The following is a 26,732-nucleotide window of genomic DNA, read 5'->3' on the forward strand; positions in this document are numbered from 1 at the left end:
CTTTAACGTTACCGGCACTGCCCTCTCTTGGATTAAGTCGTACCTCTCTGACAGACGCCAGTTCATCTCCATCAATAACTGCAAATCCCCCACTGCTCCCCTCCCCCAAGGTGTCCCCCAAGGTTCAGTTCTTGGCCCCCTCCTCTTCATCCTTTACCTGTCCCCCCTCGGTCACTTAATCCGCCGTCATGGTCTCCAATTCCACTGCTTCGCCGATGACATCCAGCTTTTCATCTCCACCAAGTCCGTCTCCACCGACACCCACTCTATCCTGACAAACTGCATCTCTGAAATAAAATCCTGGCTTCAAATCAACTTCCTCAAACTTAACTGTAATAAATCTGAAATAATCATCATTGGCCCAAAAACGCTCACAAAATCCACCCATAACTTTGCCCTCAACATCGACGGTATCCCAGTATCCACCTCCCCTCTCATCCGGAATCTTGGCGTCATCTTTGACCAAACCCTCTCCTTCGACAAATACACTAAACAGATCACAAAGACAGCCCTCTTTCACCTGAAAAACATCGCCCGTCTCCGCTCATCCCTCTCCTCCACGGCTGCAGAAACCCTCATCCACGCCTTCATCACCTCCCATCTGGACTACTGCAATAGCCTCCTCTATGGTTCACCCTCAACAATCACCAATAAACTCCAATACCTTCAGAACTCCGCTGCCTGTCTACTCACCCATTCCCGGACCCGTGACCACATCACCCCCGTCCTTTACAAGCTTCACTGGCTCCCCATCTCCCAGAGAATCCAGTACAAAATCCTCCTCTTGACCTACAAAGCCCTCCATAACCTGGCCCCATCCTACCTGGCTGACCTCCTCTCCAGACACACTCCCACCCGCAACCTCCGCTCTGCTGGTACCAACCTCCTGACCCCCCCCCCCCCCCATCCGGACCAAATTCAGATCCTGGGGGGACAGGGCCTTCTCCATCGCTGCTCCCACCCTCTGGAACTCACTACCTCACACCATCAGAGACTCCTCCTCACTCACCACATTCAAAACATCACTAAAGACCCACCTGTTCAGCACTGCATTCAACATTCAACCCACAGCATTTAACCCCTGACTATCACTTCTCCTTCTCCCTCCTTTTGCTTTAAATATTTCCCTATTGATTCTTGTCTTTTTGCAATTGTTGTTTTCATGTTTTGTTATGCATTATGTTTTGCACTCTGTCAAAGTGCCTTTGGGCTTCATGAAAAGCGCTATACAAAATAAATGAATTATTATTATTATATATACTAGGGCATGCCCGTACTATATCTCTATCTAAAATTATATCCCCCCCCCCCTCTATTTACATGAAATGGTTTGGTCCAAAGCGAACGGCTTGCGAGTACGGTGACAATCCCCCCCCTCTATTTACATGAAATGGTTTGGTCCAAAGCGAACGGCTTGCGGAGTTTGGTAAAGAAATCGCCATAGCATGCACAAACGCGCAGGAAAGCGAAAGAATCGCAAATTAGTTTTAATTAGTTTTAAAACATAGTTGAACGCCAACATAGTTTGCCAACGTGAAATAAATGAATACGCTCTCAAATGTGCCGTCCGAGGCAGAGTCTGTTCGGCACGTTCGGCACACGTGATAGCTCGCTGCTCTCTGATTGGTTGAATCGTTTTTTGGACATAGCTCGGTAACTACTTGTCCGATTAATATGAAACCTTGAAAAGGCACATCCTCGGGTCCCCAGCAATATACCTGGCAAGTTTAAAGTATATCGGACCCGTGGTTGTCGAGAAACAGCGGTCACAGACATACATACATACATACATACATACATACATACACACAGAGATTACTGGAATTATAGATATATATATATATATATATATATATATATATATATATATATATATATATACACATATACACACACAGTGAAACCTTGTCTTACGAGTGCACCAACTTACGAGTTTTCCGAGATACGAGCCGTCGCTCGGGCAGTTTATTGCTTTGAGATGCGAGCCGAGATCTGAGTTACGAGCTTATGCCACCCGCCACCAGGTGGGTTCTGGTCACGTGGTTATCTTGCCGTGCAAGCATCTCTGCCGTATATCGCTGCTGCTTTGTTTTCGCATTTTGGTTATTTTGGAGCTTACGCCACCCGCCACCAGGTGGGTTCCGGTCACGTGGTTATCTTGCCGTGCAAGCATCTCTGCCGTATATCGCTGCTGCTTTGTTTTCGCATTTTGGTTATTTTGGAGCTTACGCCACCCGCCACCAGGTGGGTTCCAGGGGCTCTTCTGGAAAAAGATGCCGAGGAGGACGTATATAACGGCAGAGGAGAAGAGCATGCCAAGCCTCAACTTGTTCAGAGTGCCGGCGATAGCTCGCCTTCTCTTTGTGGAACACACGGTGATTTTTTATTATTATTTTTTTTTTTGTATACAAGATCATCAAGGAAACATATGAAAGCTCGTGAAAGAGCTAACATTAATCACACAAAAAGACAAACCGACACACAAAACACAAAAAACAAGGTGAGCGGCAGACAATATGGGGAGAGAGGGGGAAGGACACAAACACAACATTTGAGAGCAGGGACATCGGGAGGACTTGGGGGGAGGTGGGAGAGGAATAAAACAAATGAACACTGCAAGGACTCTGGGGTGAATTACCGGGGGTAGAAAATATCAAGGTTTTCGATGGGTCATTGATGAGGTCATTTCGATGAAGTCATTGATGAAGACCAAAAATAGCACAGGGCCCAGAACACTACCAGAACACTACACAGATCCTCATTTCGATGAGGTCATTGATGAAGACCAGAAATAGCACAGGGCCCAGAACACTACACAGATCCTTAACATCCAACAACTAATGGGACGCAAACGGGGCGCCCAGTTTAGCGGTACACACATTGATGAATCACCCTGCCTGTGAAACACCGACATGACAGGTTATAGCTGGGTCGGGATTCAAACCCAGGCTGGACAGTTTAGAGTCAAGTGTGCGTACCTCCAGTCCAGGCCATCCTGCCAACTTGTATGCTGCATACAGGTGAAATATAAAGCGCGAGATATTTTTATATATACTGTTTCTTTAAAAAAAAATTGGTGTGGTTTTTGGCGGGCTGGAACGGATTCATAGCATTTCAATGCATTTTAATGGGGAAATTTAATTTGAGAAACGAGCAAATTGAGTTACGAGCTCGGTCACAGAACGAATTAAACTCGTAAGTCAAGGTTTCACTGTATATATATATATATATATATATATATATATATATATATATATATATATATATATATATGTATATGTATATATATATATATATATATATATATATATATATATATATATATATATATATACACACATACATACACATACATACATACATACATACATACATACATACATACATACATACATATTTGCGGATTTGTAATTGTTGTAAATATCACCCTCTGTAAGTGTAATGAATTCTTGTAAATATCTCCGTGTTGTGTGTAAAGGTCAAAGGTCGTCCTCTTAGTTACTCCATATACATACACGCAGGCCACCATATACCCTTCTAAATAGTTATTTCCTTATTATGTGTATTAGTTTAAGGCTGTGTTTCCCATTAGTTGACTCTGCATTGCATCAAATTGAAATAAGGTAGAATCCCTTGTCTAGTGCAAAGCCTCAATTGCCAACTGCATTCGCCCTCCATTAAACACACGGTCGGTTCGGAGAAGAAAGGCGTGGCCCCCACCTCATCATGAAGGGTGGAGCCCCGAACGACCAACCAAGGCTCAGGGTTATGGCTTGAGAGGGTGTGGCCTATATAACCCGTTGCCGGGAGCCCCCACCTCAGATGAGTGAGGGAGCCCCACGAGCAGTTCTGCAGAGGGAGTTCTGAAGTGAGAGTTCTGTGGAGGGAGGTGCTTGAAGGTTCATGAGAGTTGGACAGAGAAGGTACAAGGTCGGTGAGAAGGCACGAACGAGAGGCGTGATCCAGCAAGACTGAAAGAGAGAGAAGTGAGGGGGTGCCTGTATTGCGGCAATCGGCCGAGACCCTCTAGGCCCTATTGCCGGTCGGTGAGACGCGAAGCGGAGCTGTGTTTGCCGGGTTTTCACCTCGACCCCAAAGCGTGGATCGGAGCGCGCGCTTGGAGCCGGACCTCGACGCCACCATCTACCTGGACCCTCCTCTGCCGTCCCAAACCATTCCTGCCATTCCATCCTTTTGTGTACATGAGTTTGTTTTGTGTGTCTTGTCCCTGGGTATAAGTAAGCTTGTATAAGTTAATATTGCACTGTGTCCTTCTGGTCCTTCCATCCTTTCTGTCTTTATTTTCTTATCTTTCCTTCTCCTTGGTTACTTTTCATTGTGTACATAACAGGTAGTAATAAATCATATTTGTTCTTCCTACCTTGCCTTCTTTCCTTCACATCCGTTAGTCCTTGTCTTTTCCATCATTGAATACCTGTGGCACGATTTGGCCAACGTTTAGGATCGGGTTTAGTCTTTGGTAATGGCTCGAACGTCGTGTTGCTAACACCGCTCGGCAATTATAACATCTAAAACCGGGGTTCGAGCGGGAGTCCCTCCCCTGCTCGTGGTCAGGAGTGGCACTCAGGTCCTTGGGACTTTTCGTAGACCAAATACCCTGGCTGCTCCCGACCGGGAGGAGCGTTTGGGACCCCCAGGACTCACGTCGGTCAGTCGCGGACAAGGGGATTGATCCCCCCTTGATAAGGGGAAAAGGGGCCGACGGAGAGATCCGTAACAATATATATAATGTCACGTGAAAAAGTAAGTCCACCCCATGTAAAGTTTTGACTTTTTCAACATATTTCAACATACAGCTATTTGATCTTCATTTCAACAATAATGACAGATGAAGGTGATATAATATAACAAATATCATGAAACATTTACATTTTGTCATCCATTGTATAATTTAAATAAACATAAATACAAATTCCGCATGTGGAAAAAGTAAGTACACCCTTGGCTCGAATAGGTGGTATTGCCCCCTTTGGCAGAAACAACCTCAAGTAGGCATTTCTTATAACTGTCTACCAGTCTCTGACATCGACTGGGAGAAATTTTTGCCCACTCCTCCATGCAGAATTCTTTCAACTGTGCGATGTTTGAGGGGTTTCTTGGATGCACAGCTCGTTTCAAATCCCCCCACAACATCCCGGTGGGATTTAGATCCGGGCTTTGACTTGACAATTCCAGAACCCTCCATTTCTTTCTTTTCAGCCATTCCTTGGTGGATTTACTGGTATGTTTAGGGTCATTGTCATGTTACAAGGTCCACCTTTGGTTGAGCTTCAACTTTCTGACAGATGGCCAGACTCACATTATCCTCAAGCACCCTCTGGTACAATGAAGAATTCATATTGGATTATATGATGGTGAGCTGCCCAGGCCCTGATGCAGCAAAGCTGCCCCAAACCATAATATTTTCCACCACCATGCTTTACAGTTGGTATCAGCTTCTTGTGGTCAAATGCTGTCTTTGGTTTTCGCCAAACATGTCTTCTGGTACTGTGGCCAAATAGCTCTACCTTTGACTCATCTGTCCAGAGCATTCGGACGTTCGGATGAATTCGGATGAAACTTGGTGTACAGGTTGGGTGTGTGACAAGGACGATACAATTTTATTTGGTGACAATACAGATGCGAGATTTATTTAAACTTTTAAGTGATTTTTCACCATTGAGTGAGGGGGCCAAAAACAATATATATCACGATATTTCAAAACGTTTTGGACGACTTATGACGATGAGGTGGATGAGTTGGTTAGGCGACAAGAATAAGCTGCTTAGATTTTGGTTCAGCTCTGAATCCATACCCACTCTATCAGTGGTGTACAAAACACAAACTGTTCAACCAGTGGAGGTATGCTCTCTTCCGAGTACCGTTCTAGTTACCCTCGCCAGAGGAGAGGGTATTGCTTTTGAGTCTGTTTGTCCGCACAGAATAAATATGATTTTCTCTGCAACTGTTGGTCCGATTGACAGGAAATTTTCACCATAGACGCACCTCCTCCTGTATAATTTTTAAAAATTATAATTATGACGTCATAGGTCATGTGGTATGGGCGCCATCTTGGAAAAACCGAAAAACTTTGCACCTCTATATCTCCGAAAGCGCTGCATAGAAAAAGTTGAGACATGGCTCATTGTAAAGAATTCTCCATGGAGAATAACATGTTAATGATAGGTCATAGGTGCCTCCATTATGACGTCATAATTCGACAAGTACAAAACTTCATCCGATCAAAATGAAATTTATTGAGCATCATCGATGGATAAATTTGGGTCGATAACAAATCGACTTCCGCTTCCGGTCCGGTCTGGAGAGGACGCTGGCGTTACTTGTTCGCCGCTTCTCCGACTGGGCCATTGTACATAGTTTGCTTTTCTGGTGGTCGTGGCGGATTTTTGACCGTTGGGTCTGCCCTCTGCTCGGTCCCGGCTCTGCTCCTGGCTTCGCCTGCCCGGCTCCTCCACTGTTTCCTCAGGCCCGCTCCCGTTGTTTGTGGCCGTTGTTTGCGGCGGTGGCTGTTTGCCGCTGTGGTCTTGATTAGCGGCTGCAGTCGTTTGCCGCTGCGTTTGCCGCTTTGCCTCCTCGACCTTGGCCTCGTACTCGTCCCTTCGCTCCTGCCTGGCATGGCTCTGAAGTACTCCGCCGCAAGGCTTCTTCTGCTCAATACCCGCTCCACCCCATCATGCATCTCTGCCATCAAATCAAATGGACTCCTCCGACGACCCAGGTACATTCACCGTGGCTCCGGTCGTAAGTTTGTTTATTTGCAATCAGGTCACTCCATCCCCGTCCTCTGGTCGGCTCAGCGCACTCTCACTCTTCGTCCCAGCGCACCTGGTCACAGCAACCCACACGATCGCACCTCCTGCCTACGAACCCTGGCTAAATCACCTGAATTCATCCCTGCTGTTCAAAACAACATCAAGCTCACCCTGTTCAACACCCGGTCCCTCAACAACAAATGCCTCATCCTGAACGAATACATCCTGGATAACAAACTGGACTTTCTCTGTCTCACCGAAACCTGGCAACAACCTCTGGACTACTACACACTTAACCTCACCACACCCAATGGATATTCCTACGTCAATAAACCACGCTCGGAGGGCCGAGGTGGTGGAATTGCCGTTATCCACCGTCAAGACATCAAGACCAACCTCATCTCCATCTCATCTGCTCCATCATTTGAACACCTGGCTTTAAAACTCTCTGGTCACACGCAGTCAGTCATGGCTGTCGTCTACCGCCCTCCCAAACCACACCCATCATTCCTGTCTGACTTCTCCTACTTTCTGACCCAGCTATGTTCCCTCTCCCCCTCAAGCCTCCTCCTTGGTGATTTCAATATCCACATGGACTCCACTGACTCCACAATAACCACTGACTTCACTGATTTACTCACCTGCTTTAACCTCACTCAACATGTCGACTTTCCTACCCATATCCGTGGTCACATTTTGGACCTTGTCTGCTCCACTGGATTAAATTTGCACCATCTCTATGGCTCCGACCTCACCCTCTCTGACCACTTAGCCATCACTCTGACCATCAACATCCCCGCCCCAACACCAAGGCATTATCGCACAATCAACTTCCGTAAGCTAAACGCTCTTTCACCTACCTCATTCTCATCCACCCTCTCTGAAAAAATGTCCACTTCTCCCTTCATTGACCTCCACACCCCTTCCGACCTCACTGACTACTACAACCACACTCTCTCCTCCTGCCTTGACCAGCTTGCACCTGTAAAAACCAAAACAGTTTCTTTCACCCATTCTGCTCCCTGGTTTACCCCTGAACTCCACCTAATGAAAACTCGTGCTCGCCAACTTGAAAGACTCCGCAATAAAACGGGTCTCACAGTTCACTCCCAAGCCTACAAGGACCACATACAACACTACAAAGATGCCCTATCCCGCGCCCGCTCTGCCTACTACTCTCAAATTATCCACTCTGGCTCTGGAAACCCAAAAGCACTCTTCTCGACAATAAACAAACTCCTCCGCCCCCTGAACACCACCACCCAGTCATTCACAGTAGACAACTGCATCTCCTTCCTCTCTTTCTTCCAACGCAAAATTGACAACATCTACAACAGCTTGACCACCGCCGCACCCGCTCCCCCTCCAACCACCTGCCCCCCCTTGTCCTGCCATCCCCTGTCTCGGTTCTCCCCAATCTCCCCTACTGACCTCTCTGAACTCCTCATAGGAATGAAAACTGCCACCTGCACTCTTGACCCCATCCCCTCCAGATTTGTCAAAGCCTCCCTCCCTGCTCTCTCTCCACTTATCATTGCAACAATAAACTCCTCCCTGTCTACAGGCATCGTCCCACCTTCCCTCAAAATTGCTGCTGTTACCCCCATTCTAAAAAAACCTGGTCTAAACCCTGACACCCTAAACAACTTCAGACCCATCTCCAACCTACCCTTTCTGTCAAAAGTTTTGGAACGCGCTGTAGCCACTCAACTCAAACATCATCTCTCTGCCAATAACCTGTATGAAACATTCCAATCCGGATTCCGCTCCAACCACAGTACTGAAACTGCTCTCCTCAAAATCACCAACGACCTTCTCCTCTCCTCTGACGCTGGCAACCTCAACATTCTCGTCCTCCTCGACCTCAGCGCTGCCTTTGACACCATCGATCACACTATCCTCCTCACCCGACTTGAATCCACCTTTAACGTTACCGGCACTGCCCTCTCTTGGATTAAATCATACCTCTCTGACAGATGCCAGTTCATCTCCATCAATAACTGCAAATCCCCCACTGCTCCCCTCCCCCAAGGTGTCCCCCAAGGTTCAGTTCTTGGCCCCCTCCTCTTCATCCTTTACCTGTCCCCGCTCGGTCACTTAATCCGCCGTCATGGTCTCCAATTCCACTGCTTCGCCGATGACATCCAGCTTTTCATCTCCACCAAGTCCGTCTCCACCGACACCCACTCTATCCTGACAAACTGCATCACTGAAATAAAATCCTGGCTTCAAATCAACTTCCTCAAGCTTAACTGTGATAAATCTGAAATAATCATCATTGGCCCAAAAACGCTCACAAAATCCACCCATAACTTTGCCCTCAACATCGACGGTATCCCAGTATCCACCTCCCCTCACATCCGGAATCTTGGCGTCATCTTTGACCAAACCCTTTCCTTCGACAAATACACTAAACAGATCACAAAGTCAGCCTTCTTTCACCTGAAAAACATTGCCCGTCTCCGCTCATCCCTCTCCTCCACGGCTGCAGAAACCCTCATCCACGCCTTCATCACCTCCCGTCTGGACTACTGCAATAGCCTCCTCTATGGTTCACCCTCAAAAATCACCAATAAACTCCAATACATTCAGAACTCCGCTGCCCGTCTACTCACCCATTCCCGGACCCGTGACCACATCACCCCCGTCCTTTACAAGCTTCACTGGCTCCCCATCCCCCAGAGAATCCAGTACAAAATCCTCCTCTTGACATACAAAGCCCTCCATAACCTGGCCCCATCCTACCTGGCTGACCTCCTCTCCAGACACACTCCCACCCGCAACCTCCGCTCTGCTGGTACCAACCTCCTGACCCCCTCCATCCGGACCAAATTCAGATCCTGGGGGGACAGGGCCTTCTCCATCGCTGCTCCCACCCTCTGGAACTCACTACCTCACACCATCAGAGACTCCTCCTCACTCACCACATTCAAAACATCACTAAAGACCCACCTGTTCAACACTGCATTCAACATTCAACCCACAGCATTTAACCCCTGACTATCTCTTCTCCTTCTCCCTCCTTTTGCTTTAAATATTTCCCTATTGATTCTTGTCTTTTTGCAATTGTTGTTTTCATGTATTGTTATGCATTATGTTTGCCACTCTGTCAAAGCGCCTTTGGGCTTCTGGAAAAGCGCTATACAAAATAAATGAATTATTATTATTATTATAAATTGGTGGAGAAAAATGATAATGATGATGATGACGTCGATCACGTGGTTCGCCCGCTATACTTGTTTCAACACAAAAGCCTTAAAAAAACGCTAAAAATACGTCCTGGCGAGGGTCTGCAATCTCTGATTGCTCTTTCTTGTTAGTTTTGTTTCCTTGCTCTTCGCTGACTTGCTTTTGCTTGCTTAGCTTGGTTGTTTGTCATCGGAATCACCAACATGTCAGAATTCCTGATGGGCCTCACTAAGGCTCATTCAACAAGCCTCTCAGGCGGTGTAAAATAGTGTGCAACAACTATCGAATAAACCCTAAATTGTTGCTTGAATAAGCGTGCACTTCTCACTAGTCAGGAAAATAGTACAATATGCGCTTGAATCAGTTATTGTAGTGTGTGGTCAACGAAGAGGACAGCCCTAAGCCCAGTATTGATTTGACATTTCGGTGCAAGTCTGTTTTCCAAATAATTGCAATCAAGGTAGCCATCCTACCATGCTTCCAAACATAAAATGCTCAAACTAAATATAGTTAAATTTGTCGAGCTGCCGTGGAATTAGGATCTGGGTCATGAGAAGAAAAAGTAAATAATTATGCCCTTTTCTGTGTAGCCTTATTTCAATGCCTGTAGGAGTTGTTGGTTAAATTCTCATATATATCCAGGATTTTGTCTCTTGTCTATGAATGAATGATCGTTTTAAGGCCATTTTTCCCGCTAGAGTGGGGGTTGGCCTTGCGGGCCCCATGACAATCATGGTTCCCTGTTTGAGAATGTTTTATGGCCGGATGCCCTTCCTGATGCTCTTTCTTAATTAATCATTGGTGACGTCACCCACCCTGTATCACCTACCTCCTGCTTCCCGTCTGTCTCCTTTACTTCGGTGAAAAGTAAAACCCAAAACGTCAGGATTTTGTGATCCTTTATGGCAGATAACTCTATCACTTTTTTGTTCTTGTGCTTGTATCGTCTTGATTTGTGCCTCTCCCCCTCCCCATCACCTGCTCTCCTCTCAATTTGCAAAACCCTGTGCAACATGGCCTCTCTACTTTTCTTGCCATAACACCTCCCAAGCCTGCTGTTGTTTGCATTGCTCGGAGCATCTAGTGCTGATAGGTTGTGATGCATCGTCTTCAGAAAGCGTGGCTTGCACCTTCATTGTGCGATTGGCTTAAGGCAATGTGAAAATGGGTTGCCATTGGTACTGAATTAAATGTATTTTTGTGTTCCTTTCTCGTTAAATTGTTTTGGTCTCCATCACATACCGTTTTTTTTTTGTTTTTTTGGGGGGTTTTTTTGTATACAAGATCGAGGCTCGTGAAAGAGCTAAGCTAAAGTTTTATCTTCCATAATGTAACTTTCACTTTGCAATTAATCCGAGGTGACCAGATTGGGTTCTTCAATTAAAGATGGCATTTTGCAGTGTGCCTCAGGGCACTTTTTGATAATCTCAACTGCTTACTTGGCACTTTGCTCTTCCAGTTATGTCTGCCCTTTCTTTGAAGTGGAGCGTGTTTTACCATTTCGCCCTTCCGACCTTTCAGGACAACACAAGCTCTTTTTGCTGCCTGTTTTCTTTCTCAACAAGCAGACTTAGCTCGCATTGCACAGGAAGTGGAGGTGAGAAACAAAGGAGGTCCATATGCAAACGATCGCTGTGAATTGCTTTCTTCCTGGTCATTCTCGGTGAAATCCTATCCTTTTTTGTTTTCTTCTCCTCGTCCCATCCACATGGCGATAGGACCTGGTTGCGCGTGCCGATGACCACGGCAAGGTTTATCTCCAATTTGAGGAGGGTGTTCAAGCCACGGCTTTGTTCATAGTTGCCGCATACGAGTTGGCCAATCACATCGGAGCAGATCCACCAATCAAGCAGGTATCTCGGCTATGCTGGGTGAGGGTTCATAAATGCCATCGTGAAGAGGGCGCATACGCTGGTATTTGGCTTTGTTGATTGGCTGTTAGTGCTCTTATGAAAGTAAAGTGGAGACAGATTGTCCTCTTGTGTTTTCCCTCCTGTGAGGATTCAGATACTGTACTGTCATTGTTGCTTTATTAGGTTATTATGTTAAATAATTCGATGAGACATTAAAATTTGTCCACCTTTGTCAAATCACTTGCCTTTATTATGTTTCGCCCTCCACTTCTGTCTTAACTGCCCTGTTCTTCATCGACAGGATCAACTGCTACAATTTGCGAATGCTATTCTGGTTCGCAAGAGCCATTCGTCGCTATCTGAGGCCTCTGCTGTGGCCCGTGCGGCAGGAGTGCTCTCAAATAACCGCTTCCACGTACCTGTGGTTGTGCGCTCTGATGGATCGGCGGCTATGTCTCGTGCTCGACCAAGCCTCCGTGTACGTCCCACCTTTCTTACCATTTCTACCGTGCATTGCCATCATTGCACCTGTTTAGAAAAGAGGATCATTTTGACGTTGGTTATTCTTCCTTCCCCATCATCGTACCCTTTTGTTTCCACCAGCTGCGAGTGACAGATGTTTTGTCACGACCGTTGCCCAAAGCAGAACTCATCCTCGAGAGGGCTCGGGAGGCCGTGAGCAGGAAAACTGTGCTCAGCCAAGTGGCCTTCAGCATTTCAGGGTAATAACAATGCAAGGGTTATCTCGAGCTGTGCATTGCTCAACACACCAGCACTATGGTAGATGTGTAGAGCTTGTCATGCTCGTTATTTATCATAAATCCCATTGCACAAGGCATACTTTCTGCAAGCATTTTATATAAACCATATCAAAGTTTATCAGGATTGCTTACCTACATGTGCATATAATCTTACTTGTACTTTACCTACCCCCACCCTTTGCCCCCAACACCACATAAACCTCAGGGACGTACATGAGTTTGATTTCCTGCAGGCCAATCCCCAAAGAGGTTACTTTGACCTCAGCCTTGTGGTTGAGGGAGAAGCAAGTTTTATAGGGAAGGAAGTTGAGGTATGTTTGTTGCTATGACTGGCGTGTGTTTACTTTGGTTCCGCTTTAATCCCATCCACGTGTTTTGCAATAACCAGAGACGAGGTGCACCCTCCATGTGGTAAGCACACTGTTGGGGGCACTTATTAACATGCCTTAACCATTGCAACCATAAAGATTGATTTTAGGTTCTGAAAAAAGCACAATGTAATACTTATGGTTGATTAACACCTGTGATGGCTTGAAGCTGATTGATGGCAAGTCGTGGTGAAGTCCAAACGATATTTCTCACCATCGACACCACTTTAAAACGAGCAAGATGGAGAGGAGGTGCAAGAGGATACAACACCTTCTTTTTTTTTTTTGTCATTACTGAAGTTTGCTATATTAACACATTACATCCTCCCTGGCTCTCTGCTTTACAGATGAGAGTAAAGTTTGCAACGGATGTTGAGGTCTCCAACATGGAGGTCTCTACTTTGGACAAGGACCAGAGCATGTCTGCCAAGATCACCCAGTATGTCTGGGGTGGAGGGATAAAGGGGTCAAGGAGTGAGGGAAAAGGGAGGAGGGGAGCTGTGCTGGAGAGAGATGCAATTAGACGATGTGTAATGTATATCTAAATGTAAGCTTACACCTTAGTTGGAGCTTTCCACACTATTCAAGTTGTCCTGCCAATCAGCCACACCTCCCACACATGCAATATCTTTATTAGGCGGAGTTTGTGAATCAAAATAATTAGATGCTTCCCGTGAAAAGTTTACCAGTGTAAACAAAAGTTACCAACTGGGCTAACATGCCACAGCCTGTGGCTGTATCCGTGAAGCCATTAACATGATGAATTAGAACGGCACTCGGTACAGTGCATACCTTTATCTTATTTTAACAGGTGAGATGAAAGCTACTATTAACTTATTTATTCTCTTTGTTTCTACAGGGTGCCGTATCCTTCCAAAGCTCCCAGCACATTCACGGCAGATGGGCACCAAAAGCTAGCCCTCTCTTTCAAGATAGTAGATAAACATTCGGGTGACATGTTGACTCCCCAGCAGGTGCTACTCTTGTGCAATGTGATAAACACCTTTGCATTAAAGCAAAAAAATAAATAAATACTTGCCTCATTAGATTCCGCAACAATAAGCCTCTCTCTTCTCCTCCATTCCCATGCAGGCCTTTGTCAGGATTCAGAGCCAGCGCAGTGGCCAAGAGGTAGTATTTGTGGCTGAGCCTGACCCTCAGCTCCTCTACCACTTTGAGTTGGACCCCCAGGAACGTCGAGCACAGTTTGGTGCTGCGTCAGGAACATACTCTGTGTTCCTCGTTGTCGGCGATGCCACAATTGATAACCCACTCCACTGGCACTTGGTGGGTCAGCACAGAAAGGCACAACATGTCGCACTTATGTGACGATGCTTCAAGTCTGACCTGGGCATTTTTTTTATTGGAATCTCCAGTAAGGTTGTATATTTATTAGAAAAGTGATCCTTGTATTATTTTACAAAATATTCTCTAACATTGGACACTCGCGTCCGACGGAGAGGAAGCTCTTTTATGCCATCGGTGTACAACTCCTTTGCTTGTTACTTAGCCAATGCAGGACATGATTCTTTGCAACGTCGATGTTCGATGTTCGTCAACGGATGCCCTCAACAGGCATTCATTCACCTTACTGTGCAGGAGATTGTCTCAACATTTTAATGGCCTCAACATTTCCTTTGACCAGAAATTTCATAGTTTGTTCATTCTTCCACCATCTGTTGTCTCACTTGCTGTCATCTGGATTTTTGGGTTTAATACTTAACAATAATTGTCTGTTTCCAAAACCTTGGTGTATGGACGAGTGAGGTGACGGAGGTCAAAAAGGTAACGTACAGGCAGTGGTGGAGTGGGACGAGCTGGATTCAACAAGCAATGGAACAAACGAACAGGAAAAGAGGAGAGAGTGGAGGGAACAGAAACCTTGTAATTAAGCGGGTTATTGTGGGTAGAAAACACCATGGGTAGGGATAGTGGATGATAGTACGTGGTGGTGCACCACCAACTTGAAGCTGTGGAAGGAAAAGTGCGATTGAACGTTCTCCGGAAAGCAGCTCCACAAATGACAGAAAATAATTAGAAAACCGTGTCCTTCGCGAAGAGAGTAGGCGAGCCGTTGCCGGCACCATGAACAAATTCCAAATTCCCGCCCTACCCAACAGGGGGGGGGGGGGGGGGGACACAGCTGCGCCCTCGGCCAATGATGCTACCCTGCAGCCTTGTGTTGCATATAAACGAATAATTAGACAAAGGTTGAGACTTACGGAAGGCCTGGCTGTTGGGAGTTTGACTGGAGTGGGTTATTGGAAAAACACAAATGGAGTGGAGTGGAACAGGATCAGGGATAAAAACCTGTGCATGGCAGAGCAAGCTTTTGCCAATTAGTGCATTTTGAGTTGCGTAAAAGAGAAATAATTAAATTTTGAATCTTCACTGATGGCGTGCCAATTGCACTTGGAGCCCTATGGACTTGTAGGCCTTTCCAATTTAAAACGGCTAATCTCCACCTGTACGTCTTCAGACATCTTGTCATTGTTATGGCCTCTACCATACAAACGTTTAAAATGAAACATTTTTCTTTCTTGTTTTCAGTTATACATTTTGTATCAATATGTGCTACTTGATTTGGAAAATAATTTGAACAAACCCATTTGCATGGGGTCTGTCCTCTTAGCTGGCCGTCCTCCATTCATTCCCTTGATCCATTCCAGGGGAACGTGCTGCTGAAGTTTTCCGAGGAGGACGCTCCACCCATTGCCAAGACCGAGAAGCTGTACACCTCAAAACCATTAATTGAGGTAACTTAGGACGCTATATATTGACAGCAATAAAAACTATTCGTTTTGGAGCTCGCTTGAAACAGTAAGCATGGCCAGCTTGTACTGGCATCGCACTCAAAGTTGAAAATGCTAGCTGCCTCCGGCTGCTGATGTGCCAGGCTTGTGTCATGTCTATTTTTAATATGAAATTCATTTTGAACATTTTCCACACAGGCTGTTGAAAGTCGTGCTGTGATAGGTTTTTTTGCAGCTTGTGTTTAGCATTGTTCTAAGAACCTCGTAATTTGTGCTTTTGATGGGGTGGAATCATCCGTAGTTCGGGTGAGCAGGTGACTCATCTTGAGATTTTTAATATATATATATTTATATTTATATATATATTTATATTTATATATATATATATATATATATATATATATATATATATATATATTTATATATATATATATATATATATATATATATATATATATATATATATATATATATATATATATATATATATATATATATATATATATTTATATATATATATATATATATATATATATATACAGTGGAACCTCTAAATCCGAATTTAATTCGTTCCAGCGGCAGTTCGGATTGGGAAAAGTTCGGAATTAGAAACTATTTTCCTCATAAGAAATAATGGAAAGTGAATTAATCCGTTCCTGGACCCCAAAAACCCATTATCAAGACACTGTTAACTGCAAATACACATGATTCAAGGTAAAATGAGATGAGTAAATGCCCTAAATATCAAATAATAATAATAATAAAAACAAGAAATAAATGTACTAACATGAAAATAACTGCATTTACCTTAGTGGAGAGTTCTGATGGTGCATGTGGAAGCCGGAGAGGAGGAAGGAGGGAGAGGGTTTTATTGCTTGGAAGGTGAGGCACCTTCCAAGCTAACATCAGATGACTGTGGTTCTGGTGTTTGCTCTCTTTGTCTCTTAACACCACTTGTAGAGGGTTGGGGCTCACTAGGCTTGCTTTCTTTAGAGAACCACCTCTCCAAAGTTGCCTGGTGTTGGCGACTTTTCTTAATTTTTCTGAAGTGGTCAATCACATTGTCACTGAACAAGTTAATGCTCCTGTTAACCACTGCTTTATTAGGGTGCCACTTTTCAACAATGGCCTGTGTTTTAGACCAATAGAAGCACAGTTCTTTAATTTCAGCACTGGAAATGTTACCACTAGCTCCCTCTTCCTCCTCTGAAGAAATTTCCACTGCCATTTCTTCTTGCTGCATCTTGTGGAGGTGCTGAAGTTCTTCTGTGGTGAGTTCCTTGTTGTGATCCTCCACTAACTCCTCCACATCCTCTTCACTCACCTCCAAGCCCATGGACTGACCCAATGCTACAATAGCAGGCACAATAGGTTCTTCAAAGCCTTCAAAATCTCTCCCTGCAAGACAATCAGGCCAGAGTTTCTTCCAGGCAGAGTTCATTGTCCTCAGAGACACTTCCCTCCATGCTTTGTCAATGATTCTTAGGCAATGGAGGATATTATAATGATCCTTCCAAAAGTCTCTGAGGGTCAGTTCAGTCTCGTTTGTCACCTCAAAGCATCTCTGGAACATAGCCTTGGTGTACAACTTCTTGAAATTTGAGATGACTTGCTGGTCCATGGGCTGGATGAGTGGAGTGGTATTGGGGGGCAAGAACTTCACCTTGATGAAGCTGTATTCTTCCTCCAAATCTTCTTCCAAGCCTGGAGGATGAGCAGGAGCATTGTCCATCACAAGAAGAGCCTTCAGGGGTAGATTCTTCTCCTCAAGATAAGCCTTCACAGAAGGGGCAAACTCCTCATGAATCCACTCAGTGAAGAACTGCCTGGTAGCCCATGCTTTCACGTTTGCCCTCCACATAACATTAAGCTTGCTCTTAATCACATTGTTCTTTTTGAACACACGTGGATTCTCTGAGTGGTACACAAGCAAAGGCTTTATCTTGCAGTCTCCACTAGCATTAGCACACAACAAGAGAGTAAGCCTATCTTTCATTGGCTTATGGCCTGGTACAGACTTCTCTTCCTTCATTATGTAGGTCCTCCTTGGCATCTTTTTCCAGAAGAGGCCTGTCTCATCACAATTGAACACCTGTTGTGCCACATACCCCTCAGTGTTCACAAACGCACTAAATTTATTCACAAAGTCTGCTGCTCCATCCTTATTCGAACTAGCAGCCTCTCCATGCATAACAACACTGTGGATCCCACTTCTTCTCTTAAACTTTTCAAACCACCCCCTACTAGCCTTAAACTCATCACCATCAGCACTACTTCCAGGCAAGTCTTTTATAAGGTCACCGTGCAGGAGCTTCGCTTTCTCACAGATAATGCCCTCAGAGATGGCAGCACCAACCAACTGTTTCTCATTTATCCAAACTAAGAGGAGTTTTTCCATCTCCTCCATAAACTTCGATCTCCTAGGGGTCAGAGTCGTAACACCTTTTGCCACATCAGCTGCTTTAATCACTTCCTTATTTTTCAAAATTGTACACACGGTCGATTTCGGCATCTCGAACATAGCAGCGAGATCCATCACACGCATACCGCCCTCATGCTTAGCGATAAGTTGTTTCTTCACCTCAATTGTCGTTCTCACCGCCTTCCTCTTATTCTTATTGCCTTCACTGCTCTTCTTAGGTGCCATGGTGAATGGGTAAGGGTTGTCTTCAAAGAAAAAAAAGCACAAATCAAGGTGAAAACACGAGGTAAACTAGCGACGAACACACGAGAGATGCTGCCAGAACTAGTACAACCGACGAACTGAAGGAACAAAGCGACTTCCGGGTTGTGCATGCGGGAGCAGGCGTGGGTGATGCTGCGCGAAGATGCGCGGGAAATATGAACGACGCTCGCGGCGGGAAATATGAACGACGCTAACGCTATGTTGGCGGTTCGGTTATAGAAATACATTCGGAATTAGGGACAAATTTTTCTCGAATTTACGGTTCGGAATTAGAGTAGTTCGAGATGAGGGGCGTTCGGAATTAGGGGTCACTACTGTATATTTATTTATTTATTTATATATATATATTTATATATATATATATATATATATATATATATATATATATATATATATATATATATATATATATATATATATATATATATATATTTATATATATATATTTATATATATATATATATATATATATATATATATATTTGTGTGTATATATATATATATATTGTTGCAGTTTTTATTGTAAAAACACAAAACTGCAACAATATACAACAACAACATGCATGGCCTTAAAATGCATGTTGTTGTTGTTGTTGTTGTATATTGTTGCCGTTTTGTGTTTTTACAATAAAAGGTTAATTTCCCCTCATAGTTTAGTTGCACTACAACACGTAGCTTCGTTAAAGCTCAGTTATTTCATAGTAAATGTAAGCGTAGACCTTTCCTGTGTTTAGTTTTGCATTGAGTACGACAAGGAGAGTTAGGTCCTTTATGATGCCTCGATGCTTTGGGTTTTGGCGCAAAATACCACGAGGCCGGCCTGAACAAGTCGATCAAGGCCGAAGGAAGGCGGGGCAGATGGAGTGGGAGTGACCGGTAAGCACGAGCCGCCAATCAGGGCTCGAGGGGAGTGACTTACCACTGCGGCAAAGGGCGGGGTTTGGAACATTCGATGCGGGCTAGGGCGGGCCCAATATAACCCTGTGCCCGGAGCCCCCACCTCAGTTATGAGGGGGGACGCGCTGTGACAAGTTATGAGAGTCGGTTCGGAGCGCCAAGTTGTGAGAAGGGAGGCAGACGAGTTACAAGTTATGAGCTCGGGTGAAACGCGCATGAGTTACAAGTTGAGTTCTCAGTTGAGCTGGAGTCAGATCCCCGAGGTGTTGGAGGGCAAGTTGCGCTGAGTTCAGTTACGAGAGTGAAAGCGCGCAGTTGTATTAATCGGCTGTGAAAGACAGCCGTGCCGGGCCAGAGACGCACATATTTCCTCCTGCCTGCCTTTGCTGAGATACGCGCCGCGAGTATTCTCCTGCCTGCCGCCTGCCTGTCTTCACCGGGGAACGTGCGGTGACCGCCAGATGGCCATGCCGGGTGAGCTGTTCCTGGACGACCAAAGCCGGAGCGTTCAGCACGTGAACAATTCTTCCTTCATCCCCCTGTGAGTGTGAGTGGGCCCATTGTCTGGGAAGATAAGTAAGACTGTTTAAGACTGCCCTGTGTCCCTCTTCTTCTACCAGTGTACATGGTGTAAATAATAATAATTAAACGTGTTATTCGTTTGATTCGACCGCTTTTGTCTCTCCATCATTGACTTAGCATGGTACAAATTATATCGCTCTGATCGGGTTCCAATAGCAAGGTAACAGCACGGACCACGTGGTACGCCATCCGCTCGGGTGTACTCCATTACGCGTGGTTCGTGCGAGACTCGATCCCCGCCTCCGCGGCGGCGTGGGTACTTCGGTACGTGCGAAAATTGTCCTGAAACCCTTTTCCACGCCTGACCGGAAGTGGCGACTCAGTCTCGCGGTTGCGAAGACCCAAGGAGAACAAGGGGCTTAATCTCCCCTTGGTAAGGGAACGGGCTTCACGGAAAACCGCAACTATATATATATATATATATATATATATATATATATATATATAATTTTAAATATATATATTTCGAGATCAGATACATTGCCTTCACCTTGATGGTCAACTTACGGTGTCACCAAAGAATAATGTCCCTGAATATGGGATAATAAAGATTTATTATTATTATTATTAAAAGATTGAAAAGAAGAATTGTGTTTTGGAGAAGGGAGGGTATTGTCATCAGGTCTGTCTGTCTTATCTGCCACGTTTTCTCACTCCTTCCACTCACAGCACATGTTCCGGCAGCCAGAGAAACGGCCTACTCGTGTTGTCTCCAACGCATTTACCTTCCTGGTGCTCTGTCCACTGATGCTGCTTTTTGTCCTGGTGAGCGAGTGAGTGGTCTTGGCCGAGGGGGTGTGTGGTGTGGATTCAGTGTGCAGCATGCTGCTTAGGCCTGGCAGTCTCGGTTTGGACAGGCCTCAAGGCATTTATTTTCAAATCGACATGTTTAATACCTTGAGGTGATGTTTTTTTATTTTTTTATTTTTTAAGAGTGATTAAAGCCTGATGAAGAACTCGTTACATATTTCACATGTTTGACAAAGACATTGGGATACATCAGTGTACTTTTATGTGAATTGCAAGAGCAATACAGGTGCATTTATTATTAATATTGGTCTCAAACTGTCAAAAATTCCTGCCAGGTAGGACTCTCGAGAGTGTTTGTGTGCTTTAAGGCGATTTCAGTTCAGTAGGAAATTGCTTCGGGAAAGCGGAGGGGGGTGCTGGGTGGTTTAGGGTTACAATTTCAGTATAGTCACGTGACCTGCTTTTCACTGCCTTCTACTTTAGTCAAAAAAGGAGGTAATTTGGACTTGACTGCAGATCTCATGTGCTATACGTGTGAGTGCAATGCAAGACAAATCTACTTTAGGTGTCACAGGTCAAGTCATGTGTTTTCGGAGACATTGCAAAGAACTTTATGTGATACTCTGTAATAAGAACTCTCTGCATTTGAAAAGTTAACTATAAACTGTTGTATGTGAAGGGTGATTCATCAAAGTGTGTGCGGCCCCTCGGATGGATGTTAAGCTGAGCGTACCTTCTGCCGGCATTAGTTGGTGGACGTTAAAGAGCCCATGGTGTCCTTTGCGGAGAGTATGAGAGCTATTGCCGGCACCCTGACCAAACATGTCACGTATGTCAATATCACCAACATGAGCCTAGGCAAGCCTTCGTTTGCAGCAACCGGAAACAGGTTGATTAGGATGATAGAGGCCAGCTGTCATTAACACTTGAGGTGGTTAATCTTTGGTAGCCAAAGTAAATGACAGGAAACAATACTTGTTTGTTTATAAATGTTAAATCTGTTCATCAACAACAACAACAACATGCATTTTAAGGCCATGTTCCCTGCTAGAGCGGGGGTTAGCCTTGCGGTCCCCATGACAATCTGTTCTTTGCGGTTCTGTTCGGACAAATCTGTTCATCGAATCGCCGATATTCATTATGGTATCTCTTCGTTTCTTCGGAAGTCACTGTATCGAGTGTGTGTGAGCTTCTCATAGCAAATTTCGTTTTGATAAAATGCACGAAGTACAAAAGTGTTTTTTGCTTTTTCTCTGCCCACCCCCTTTGTCCCACAGTGGTTCAAGCTCGGGGTCAACCTGCGGAACTTTACCTTTGCGCCCAGCACGATATTTTTCCACCTGGGTCTCGGAAGTAAGTGAATTCTGCCAATTAATATCGGATCTAACATGATCCCAAGTCTGGGTTTAAAAGGGAATGAAGACCGAATTAGAGAAATGCTTGGCTGTGGTTTTCCATCTTATCTATTCCATTCCCAACCTAGGAAGCATCCGGCACTCTTCAACTTGCATTGTGCTGGAGTTCATCTCGATGAGAGGCTCTCCTCCAGACTTAAAGAGGAATTTGTGTGTGTCTGTGTGTCTTCAGGCATGTTGGTACTACTTTACATGTTCTGGAGCCACTTAAATATGTTTGACATGCTCAAGTATCTGACGGCTCTGGGACTATTCACCTTCCTAGCTGGGAATCGTATGCTCTCTCAAATGGCAGCGAAGAGGTGAGTTGAGGGAAGTGTGTAGGTGTTAGAGGTGTAAATGACTTGTTCTTCTTCTCATTGTACCACTTAATCTGGAACTAACCATCTTTGTAAAACATATTTGGATAATTATTTACAAACTTCCATGTGTTTCATACGTGCTTATTTTATTGATTAATTAATTTATTTATTTTGCTGTTTGAGAGTATGAAGCTGGCTTGCAATACCTTTTATGGGCAGCATATTTGTTGCCCATCCCAAGTTGCTCTGAGAGCATGTCTGCAAGTGATTCTTCACCAATCAGAGATGGAGCCAAAAACGATACATAGCATGACATCTCAAAAAGTTATGGATGGGTTATGACAATACTTGGTGGATGAGTTAAGTAGGTGACGAGAACAAAGCGATTAGAATTTGGCTAAGGTATGGATGCAGATATGACCGATCAGTGGGAAGCTATCGAACTGACCATCTATCATCAAGTGAGGAGGTAGTACCATTTTACCAAGTATTTTGTGTGACTTCACCAGGGTAGGAAGTTTTAGGCCACCCTGTATGGAAAAACTTTGGAAATTTTATCTGCCGGATAAGTAATTTATCCACAAGATAGCACTTATATGAGCTTTAAGCAACAGAGTGGAGGATGACCATTTACAGCTGGGTCAGGGTTCAAACCCAGGCTAGACAGGTTAAAGGTGAGTGTGCGTACCTGTAGGCCATCTTTCCAGCCCTCGTTGTCCCTACTCGTCCTCCATGTTCAAAGTGCATTTTCGATTGGTCAATGTTGCCGGTCAATTTAGATCGTTTCATCAATATATACTCACGTAGTTCCCTGTGCATTGAGCATTTCCCCAATAACCTTCAATTCCAACAATAGATGTGAGCAGTCATCGGGATTACTTTGATCATGGCATTCTAGGAATTTATTTGTTTTTAATTATATGATCATTGCTTTAGGCATTTGCTGAAAATCAGAGCGAAACGTTTTGTTCGCTTTTTCTTGTGCTGTGATAGTACCTGAAGGTAGTGCAGAGATGTAGAACTAATGTCATGTGGGTGGAGTGGGAGTTCCAATTTTGTCTTTGGAATTTTTTATTTTGGTGAAGTGCTGGGGTAATGGGGGTGGGGCAGGGGTGGTGGGAATTGGAACTTGTGATTGGTTGAACGGCAAAATCAACCTGTAAACAATATCTACTACAGAGCTTATTCCAGACACGTTGGGGGCATTGGTTGCTAATGAGAGCAACTTCTTTGTCCTTTTTCTTTTTTTACCCTGGCCACGTGCTCTCCCTTTTCCCATCCCACACCTTTCCTCTCTCCCTTTCATTACCCTGCACCTTGGCCATCCCACCACCAGGATTAGCTCTGAGCACAGTGGTTGGCTGCCTAAACATAAGCCTGCATTGACTGGAGGGAAGCCCAAGTGAGCACCAGGTGTGCGCCTGTGTCTAAATGCTCCCTTGCACCTTTGCTCAGCTTTTTCGGCATGCACTTCATGAGGGGCTTGGGGGGTGGGGGAGGGGTTGGATATGGAGAGGAGAAAGCTCACAATTGAAGATGTGAGTGGAAGGAAGTACTGGAGTCAAATTATTGGGCAAAGTGAGTTAGAACCAGGAACTCCATCTACAGAATGGTGACAATCCATGTCTAAATAATTTTGCATCTTGTTATTTTGACTTAAGTACATCTTCCACTCAGGTCTTCAATTGATCTTACTCTGGCACAATACTGAACAAAATGCTTAATCTTTGCACAGTTTGATTCACTGGATATTCCGAGTGGGATAAACACGTTATTGTTACCAAATACTAAGCCAGTCATTCCAGGAAATGTGATGTTTGCGATTTATGAAAACCCCATCTTCTTAGATGTTGGTAAGCCAGGCCTAGATGTGCAGGGGAATGATTTTGTTGGCCAGTGTTTTGAATTGTTGCCACATGACTCCTGATGGATTTCTCTCCCATCACCACCCCTCCTCAGTGAAGCCAACATTCCAAATAAAAATCCATCTCTTCTGTCGAAAATAATTATTGACCGAATATATTTCACGCCCCCCCCCCCCCCCCCCCCAAATTTTAAGAGCACTCTCTTTTCCTATTTATTTATTTATTTTGAGATTCTTCAGAATCTGCTTGAAATGGCATGGTTTTACCCAAACTTGCTTCCACAGAGGGATCAGTTTTCCTGTCGCTTTCATATCGATGGCTCCAAGGGAATGCCTCATCGCTAAATCTTTGTTGCCATTTATTTATTTATTTATTTTTGTCCAAACAGTTCTATGTTTGTTTGGATACTCTTGCTCTTCACATTTTTGCTAATGCAAGCCTAATGGGACATCTGCACTGCATGAGGTGGCAAGATAACGTTGTAACCTTCAAAGCCGTAGGATGCACTTGCTTGGCTGTAGCTGCACAACTTGAGCTGAAACAATACATGCATTTGGTATCCGTTTGCAGTGAATGTATGATTCGCAACCCTACCTCCCCTACTTCCGTCAAGACTTTCAGTTCTTGTGTGTGACTGCTGTTCCGTAGACGTGGCCCCTGTTTCTGATGTACATGAGTAAATAGATGTATGTATTTAGCCTGTACTCTCTGCATGAACATCTTCCAATTTGACTCTTGTTCATCTTTGCAGAATGAAGAGTCATTGATCCAGTTTATGTTGAGGATGAGAATGAGGGCAAGCTTGTTTTGGGAAACGGGGGTTCAGGACTGAAGGGCAGGGATTGAGCCACATGTGAATGGGATGAAGTTTAATTGATGATGGTGCCTTGCTGCTTCTGAGAGTGTGAATAATGAGGTGGAGGATTTTGAGAAATAGAGACCAAATCGTGGAAAAGCCGGGTGATTTTCTTTTTCGCTCTTTTCTTCCATTCTGAAGAAAATAAAAATTCCTGGCTGACCTTGTATGAATTTTTGATTCCTTTTAATTTTTTTTTTTGTGTCATTGCGGATAGAGTTTAACAACTTTGTGACACTGCAAGTAATGTGACTTGTACAATATGCTGCTGGAAAAAGTTGTCACAAACATTGAAGACTTGTAAAGGCAAAGTTCTCATTTTCTTTCCGTTTTCCTCTATGTTTGGTTGGAATATTATTTAGCTGGCGCTACCATTTTGGTGCCCATCCTAAGTTTGCCTGAATGGACTTGAGTATCAACCACAAAACATGGACTGGAATCAGATGTTATTAGACCAGGTCCACTCGCACCATCCCTTGGTGAAGGTCATTGATGGAGCCAGCTGTGTTTCTACCGACGATCTGATTTGCGACGGTTCCAGAAACGACCCCTTTTTTGTTTCCAGAAACTAAAAATCCAAATCCATAGCACAATGGAGGAAATTACAGGAAGGTGATCGAGGCATGCTAACCGCCATGGGAAGCAAGGAGAAGCTGACTTTTCAAGAATTAACCATCCGTCGGAGCGAAAGAATGATGCCATCACCAGCAAGACGAGTTCTTCATTCTAAATCCTTTATACTGTTACATTCAGTGGGATTTGAACTCTTGGGGTTACCAGTCCAGTGTCATCTTCACCAAGACATATCTGTCATTCATGTTATGGACCAAAAAGGTTTATATAAGGCTGTTAACATGACTTCCATGCACATGTTTTCCGGTTTTTTTTTTTTGGTTTTTTTCGAAAGCCATTTGAATAACTTGTGAAATTTTCACGAGTATTAGATTAAAAGTAACAAATTCCTCTTGCTGCAGTTCATGTTGTTGCAGCCGTCAGACTGTTCTGATTGCCCGGTACGAACCTGACGTATTCCGTCAAAGCAACCGACACAGCCAGCTGAGTTCACGGCTCCAAACAAGTTCCCGGGCCTGTTTGCCACGTTGCCGTGTTCATGAAATAGTGGAAACAGTTGGGTGTTACGCCAATAGACGTCCATGCCGCCTCATTCGACTGAGTAAAGCGTGAAGCTACGTGACGCTATCTAAGCAGTTATAACCGCACCCTAATGGTCCTGAAATAGGCCGGAACCATCAAACAAAGCAGCCAGGACAAGAAGAATTCACCCGAGACAAAGTCAGGTTTATTTAAGCAATGGCACGGTGAGGAAACAAAAGGAAGCAAAGCACAATAAATGATTCAACCAACAATAAAAATTGCTCTTTCCACAACCTGATATATCCACAAACCAATGAACGATGGGTAGTTTCCTTAATTATTCTAACTTAACTGGGCCAACATTTCTACCATGAAAGAGAATGAGGGAATGACAATACAGGAAGAGAGATTGGGCCAAACCCAGCAGGGTAGCCGTGCCTGACTTGGAGCTCTTGCAACTTTCTGAAGCTGAGGTGACAGGAGGGAGCCACACGACTCTGTGGAGTGGGTGTGGCGTGGGCTGGACGGGGCGTGGCATTTGCCAGATGGCGTGGCATTAACCGGATGGGGACTTGGCTTCCGCTTTA

At 44.5% G+C, this 26,732-nt stretch overlaps 1 protein-coding gene across 3 annotated transcripts in view; it reads left to right on the forward strand.

Annotated features, from left to right (window-relative positions):
* Window positions 1-25,217, forward strand: part of RPN2 (ribophorin II) — a 41,087-nt gene extending 15,870 nt beyond the window's left edge. Inside the window, exons 5-18 of one of the 3 annotated variants that reach the window (XM_068108266.2) lie at window positions 11,484-11,559; window positions 11,681-11,815; window positions 12,117-12,293; window positions 12,419-12,537; window positions 12,782-12,887; window positions 13,292-13,383; window positions 13,804-13,918; window positions 14,037-14,231; window positions 15,614-15,700; window positions 20,532-20,627; window positions 21,890-21,965; window positions 22,200-22,329; window positions 23,666-23,742; window positions 24,946-25,217. In XM_068108266.2, the coding sequence (XP_067964367.2) occupies window positions 11,484-11,559; window positions 11,681-11,815; window positions 12,117-12,293; window positions 12,419-12,537; window positions 12,782-12,887; window positions 13,292-13,383; window positions 13,804-13,918; window positions 14,037-14,231; window positions 15,614-15,700; window positions 20,532-20,627; window positions 21,890-21,965; window positions 22,200-22,329; window positions 23,666-23,735 (1,474 nt within the window). In that variant the 3' untranslated portion in view covers window positions 23,736-23,742; window positions 24,946-25,217. The remainder of the gene's footprint in view (window positions 1-11,483; window positions 11,560-11,680; window positions 11,816-12,116; window positions 12,294-12,418; window positions 12,538-12,781; window positions 12,888-13,291; window positions 13,384-13,803; window positions 13,919-14,036; window positions 14,232-15,613; window positions 15,701-20,531; window positions 20,628-21,889; window positions 21,966-22,199; window positions 22,330-23,665; window positions 23,743-24,945) is intronic. The other 2 variants (XM_068108265.2, XM_068108268.2) reach the window with 2 other exon arrangements.
* The last annotated feature ends 1,515 nt before the right edge of the window (window positions 25,218-26,732 follow it).

This window comes from Myxine glutinosa, chromosome 2, assembly GCF_964187855.1.
Source record: "Myxine glutinosa chromosome 2, kmMyxGlut1.1, whole genome shotgun sequence".
NCBI classification, from domain to species: domain Eukaryota; kingdom Metazoa; phylum Chordata; class Myxini; order Myxiniformes; family Myxinidae; genus Myxine; species Myxine glutinosa.